Source organism: Prunus persica, chromosome G4, assembly GCF_000346465.2.
Source record: "Prunus persica cultivar Lovell chromosome G4, Prunus_persica_NCBIv2, whole genome shotgun sequence".
In the NCBI taxonomy this organism is placed as follows: Eukaryota; Viridiplantae; Streptophyta; class Magnoliopsida; order Rosales; family Rosaceae; genus Prunus; species Prunus persica.
The window spans coordinates 14646706-14652856 of record NC_034012.1 but is presented as its reverse complement, the minus strand read 5'-3'; the positions used below and the strand labels follow the sequence as shown (position 1 = coordinate 14652856).

At 33.3% G+C, this 6151-nt stretch overlaps 1 protein-coding gene across 1 annotated transcript; it reads right to left on the bottom strand.

Annotated features, from left to right (window-relative positions):
* On the bottom strand, positions 276–2728 carry LOC18779518 (palmitoyl-monogalactosyldiacylglycerol delta-7 desaturase, chloroplastic). Its single transcript, XM_007214663.2, has 5 exons — positions 2441–2728; positions 2122–2262; positions 1911–2051; positions 887–993; positions 276–790 (listed from the first exon to the last, which is right to left on the bottom strand). Exons 1-5 carry the CDS (start codon positions 2726–2728, stop codon positions 571–573), a joined length of 897 nt encoding a protein of 298 aa, XP_007214725.1. The 3' UTR covers positions 276–570.

Sequence of the window (6151 nt, the reverse complement as noted above, 5' to 3'; positions counted from 1 at the left end):
GAAAGTTGTATAAGCCATGAATTGGGCCTGCATATACTCCCTAAAACACAAGTAAACAAACATGGAATAGGATGAGTGAGTTGATTCTCTGGCCCAACTGCTTATAACGAGTATTGAAAAATAAGACACGAACATATACATTTTTCTTTCTTTCTCAAATTCTATCAAGGTGGTTACATATAATGATTTCAAAACCTCAAGGGGATATGTGAAAACAAGAGAAAACTCATGAGATGTTTGTAGAATTAACTCTTAGTTTAACCTTAACTAATCAGTGTAAATGCAAATGAAAGTAACTTCTTTTTTACCAAACAAGTAACTAAACACACTTTCAACATGGGGTCAATTTTATTCATAATACAGAAAATTACTTCAATATGCCAGAATTAAACACTTTTCATAGCTGATTTTTCCACAATATGATTATAAGTGATTATTTTAGAAGCCATAAAAATACGAGACTAATCCCAGAATCCACACCATGCATGAATATTGACCCCATTACAAATGCATATAGGATTTGAAGCTATAATTATCCATCATATCCATAGTAGGGTAAATCTTCAAAGCCTAATTTTGAGTAGCTAGGATTCTACTCTTTGAAGCTTTTCGTTGCTTTTGAATTTCAGTTGGGACCTTCACATCTGTTGCTAATCCAATAGCTTGAAGAAATTTTATTATGTACCAAGTAAAATCAAACTGCCACCATTCTAGCCCTTGTCGAGCTGAGTATTCAAAAGCGTGGTGGTTATTATGCCACCCTTCTCCAAGCGCTAACAGTGCCACCCACCTAAATGATTAAAGATGATGTATAAAACATATTAATATCCCAATTTTACAAATAGAAAGATGAAATATGGCAGAGTGGGGAATAAATACAATATACCAATTGTTCCTAGACATATCACTGGTGTTCCATGGTTTCTTTCCCCACATGTGGCCAACTGAATTAACTAGAAAAGTGTTGTGGAGAACAAGTACGGTCCTCACCCCCTGAAATTATAAGGAATTTAGATTTAGGCCATGTTTGGATGAAGAAGTTAAACATGGTATTTTGACAAAATTCATGTTTTAAGGAATAGTATATTATGATTTCGTTATAAATTGGGTTGATAAACGAGGAAGTTTTAAAATTAGCACGAAAGAAATTTAGAATGTGAAAAGGTCGTAAATTTTATGTCTAAATTCCAACTAGATTTTGTTTCTTAAAAATCTCAAAACAATGTGATTTTAATATATAAAAAACCACATATAGCCACAAACAAAACCACCATCGGCAATCCACCACCTAATTAAGCCACAACTAATTCTAGTGTCAGTCACTTCTAGTGTTACAACCCCAAACCCGCCAACCACCTCCTGCCTCAATCACTTTTAGTCAGTGGCGAAGCTAGAATTATAAGATTAGGGGGAATCGAAATAGAAAATAAAGTATATCAAACATATATGATTTAAAACTTACACGTTATAGTTTAATATTTCAAACTTAATCATGTCTAATTTATTTAGAGAGGCTATTAAATTAAATTACAAGTTGTCGATTATTAAGTGTATATAATATTGTAGAGGAGGGGAGGTCAAAAAAATTTAAAATTAATATTAAATACGGAGAGGGGGATTTGAACTCAGGTGAAGTAGAGTAGGAAGTACATCCCCTTTAGTCAACTTGATGTACACAAACGAGGAGTCAAAGATGCACGTCCAAGACCATTATATATAAAGAAAGAGGTTATATAATGATAAATTTGTGAGAAGCATTTGCGAGTGGTTTCAAAATTCAAATAATATTGCGCATGCATTTGTAACAAAAATAATAGAATCATGGCTTACCACATGGTTGGTATATACAGTTTCCATTATACTTACTTTTGGATATAAATTTTTAAAGACCAGTAAATAACCAATCTCACCATTCCCCAAACCAAGAAGGAAAATCCACCCGCAGCATATAGTAAACGTCCAAGAAGAACTGAATGTAGAAGGTTAGTATGCCGAAGAAACCTATAGAAGAGCTGCTTCTTCAAATCTTCAACGTTCTTTAGGCCTCCATACTGCAAATTTCTCATTTAAATAAAAATAACGAAGTACGTATGAGAGAGAGAGAGAGATTTGTTTTTTTACTTGTCCAAATCGATAACTGCTATCAAAGATCCAACCCGTGTGACTGTGCCAAAAACCCTTGATGGGGCTGTGAGGGTCTTTCCCTGTATCAGTAAACTGATGGTGGTACCGGTGTGTACTCACCCATTCAATCGGACTACCCTGCAAACCCAAACACACACGCACAAACATATTTTATCTTTCTACAAGAAATACTTTTCTTGTAGAAAAAAAAAAAAACAAATGAAACGTTCTTGATCACAAGAAATACTTTTCCAGTCACACCTTTGTTTTTTTATCGATGGATCAGAATAATTTCATGTATGTACATATTATATACCTGAAGTGACAAAACCCCACAGTAGGCAAAGGAGTACTCGAGCCATTTTGGAAGAGTGAAACTCCTGTGGGCAAGATTTCTGTGGTAAGAGAGAGTCACTCCTAAACCAGTCAAAAGAGAGAGAGCCATAGCCACCCAAAATGCACGCCAGTTGAAATGAAAGGGTGCAAATAAACAAAGGCAATGCAAAGCCAAAAACAGAACCACTATGGTTATGTCTTGTATATTCCATTGCCTCCCCCAGAACTCTACACAGGACTTAACGAAAACCGTGCTCAAAAGCCCCATTTTATTACAAGAAGGTTGATCGTTCGTTGCATGATATGAGTTTGCAGAAAGTTCGCCATTATATAATGCGGCGTCGTAAGTTAACAGGCCATGTTTGATGGGCTGGACTGGATGAGATTTTTTTAATTAAAATGGATATAGGTCCTAGCTATTGTTTGGTGTGCTTATAATGTATCATAGTTTCATTGATGAAAGTTATTAGTCATCAAATTCAATTTTGATACATATTATTTGACATCTCCATTGGAAATTCTCTTAAGTGAGCAAACAAATTAAATATAAGATGATTATAAGCTTATAGGTTGAGTGGACAATGGGTTACTAAGCTATATTTCGATGGACTACTAATTTTTTGTAGAGTGAAATCACATTAAAATACATATAATATTTTTAAATATTTTTCAAAGGCTACCTGTTGCTAGTACCGCCGATGCCTATTTAGACAAAGACTTGGCTGCTTTGGTGTTTCGAAAACTCCTGTTCAACAAGGAAGGAGTGACAGAACAATTATATTGAGTTTTTTTTTTTTGTTTTTTTTTTTTAAAGGCTTATTAGATCTAGGTTCAAAACGATTAGTTGCTACTGAGTTTAGTCAACGCGTTTTGTTTTAGATGTAGGTCCTTTGACATTTATTACATTTTTTGTTGTGTTGATTTTACCCATTGATGTAAATAAGGAGAACACATTGAAAATTTAAATTTAATGTATTATTTCCTTGTAATTGAATTCTATAATTTAAATTTGAATAATGCTACTCTCATCATATTTGTATGCCATATTTTCATACCACTGTATGATTTATTGACACTTTTTAATGAATAATGCTACTCTTACCACATTTGTATACCACATTCTTATACCATCTTATGTGACAGCTGAGGTGAATAGCCACATCAATTAAAATGATTTAATATTTTCTTTTCTTTTATGATTTATTCCAATATTTGTTTTTCTAATTGTATTAATTAAAATAAACTTCATTGATTTAATTGACGTGACATATAATATGGACATGCCACATCATGTGGTATAGAAATGTGGGATAAAAATGTGGTAAGTATAGCATTACTCCTTTTTAATTGATGTGGTTGTCCACTTCAACTCCCACATAAGGTGGGATGAGAATGTGGTAAGAGTAGCATTACTCTTTAAATTTTGAATTCTTTACTTGATAGTATTCCTAATATATGGATAAAATATAATTTAATCAATAAAAAGTAAAGACCCACATATTATATCAATCGATCAGACAAGCACCCACATTCATGTAAATAGTGTCATTATTAGCAACAAAATTTTTTTAGTGATAAATCATGTTACCTGTAAGTCAGGAACATAAATTAGAAGACTACCTATAAGTCATATACAAAAAATAGACAAATAAAATTGTATGTTACCTATAAAAAAAGGTAAAAAAAATATTATTACACATTGTCAAAAATATGAAAAAGAATATATATACCAATGGATAGGCAATAGGCAATATGACATAAATGACTATTACCCGATTCAAGTCATAAGGGGCAACATTAGAATAAAAAATAATTTTAAAAATAAAAAAATAGAAAGATTACACCAGAAAATATTTGAAAAGGAATGTAATCCTATGTGGCACAAAAGTCAAAGGACTTGGAAAAAAATCTTGAAATCCGAACATTAAGCACAACTCCTCATGGGAGTTTGTTTCTATATCAAATTTTCTATATTAAAAAATTATAAAAAAAATTTGTGACTTAAAGTCCACAAATTTGTAAAATTTACTGTTTTGCAAACCCTATAACCATGATCTAATTTAATTGCAATGTCGGTGCACACAGTTGCGGTGGTGATAGTGACAATGTTGACAACAGAAGCAGGGACGGAGCCACTCCTATGCCGGGAGTGGCCATGACCCCCGCCCTCCCCCCCAAATTTTTTGACCTCCCTCCTCTACTATATTATATACACTTAATAATCGACAATTTGTAATTTAACTTAATGGCTTCTCTAAAATAAATTAGACATGATTAAGTTCAAAATATTTAACTCTAACATGTAAGTTTTAAATCATATGTATTTGATATACTGTATTTTCTATTTTGATTCCCCAATCTTACAACTGATTAGAAGTGACTGAGGCCCACTAACAGGAAGTGACTGAGGCAGGAGGTGGTCGGCGGGTTTGAGGTTGTAACACCAAAAGTGATTGACATTAGAATTAGTTGTGGCTAAATTAAGTGGTGGGAATGCTGACGGTGGTTTTGTCGTGGCTATATGTGGTTTTTTTTATATATTAAAATCACATTGCTTTGGGATTTTTAAGAAACAAAAATCTAGGTGGAATTTAGAAATACAATTTACGAACTTTTCATATTTTAAATCATATGTAATTGATATACTTTATTTTCTATTTAGATCCCTCCAATCTTACAACTGATTAGAAGTGACTGAGGCCCACTAACAGGAAGTGACTGAGGCAGGAGGTGGTTGGCGGGTTTGGGGTTCTAACACCAGAAGTGATCGATACTAGAATTAGTTATTTTCCATAGCACTTTTCTAATTAATTCAGCTGGCCACAAGTGATATGTCTATGAACAATTGATATATTGTATTTATTCCCCACTCTGCCATATTTCATCGTGCTAGATGTAAACTTGGGATATTAATATTAATAATTTAGGTGGGTGGCACTGTTAGCTTTTGGAGAAGGGTGGCATAATAACCACCACGCTTTTGAATACTCAGTACGACAAGGGCTAGAATGGTGGCAATTTGGTACATAATAAAATTTCTTCAAGCTATTGGATTGGCAACAGATGTGAAGGTCCCAACTCAAAATCAAAAGCAACGAAAAGCTTCAAAGAGTAGAATCCTGGCTACTCAAAATTGGCAACGAAAATGTCGACCGGATCCTTGTACAATAACATACTAATTTAAGACATTAATGGACTTTATGTTTAGAGCATGCATGCCTTTATTTGCGGCTTTAAATGGAGCACTGTATATGCGCCAAGAAAATAATTTAATATGCCAGCTGCCTTATTGGTTCGCTATTATACGGTACGGACAAGAAAATGGAGCACTGTATAACCTACCACCGATAGATATACAGTAATGCTAGTAGCAAACAACATGAAATCTGTTATAAAACTAGAGGGAGAAAATGTAGAGAGAAGTGATATGCTAAAGACAAAGTTTCACCATGTTTATTCTTGTCTTAATCTTTGGTAGAACTATGTATTTATAGACTTACAAGATAGGAGATTGAATACCATCATTTACAATATACCTATAGGTTACAAGCATTAATTACAAATACTTAGTGCATAGGTTACATAAAATCGAACGGTGGAATATTAAGAGGTATGGTGGTCATCCACCAACTCATGCATTTACAACAAAATCATTCATTTTAATTCAATTATTTTTGCTAAACCATTTTAA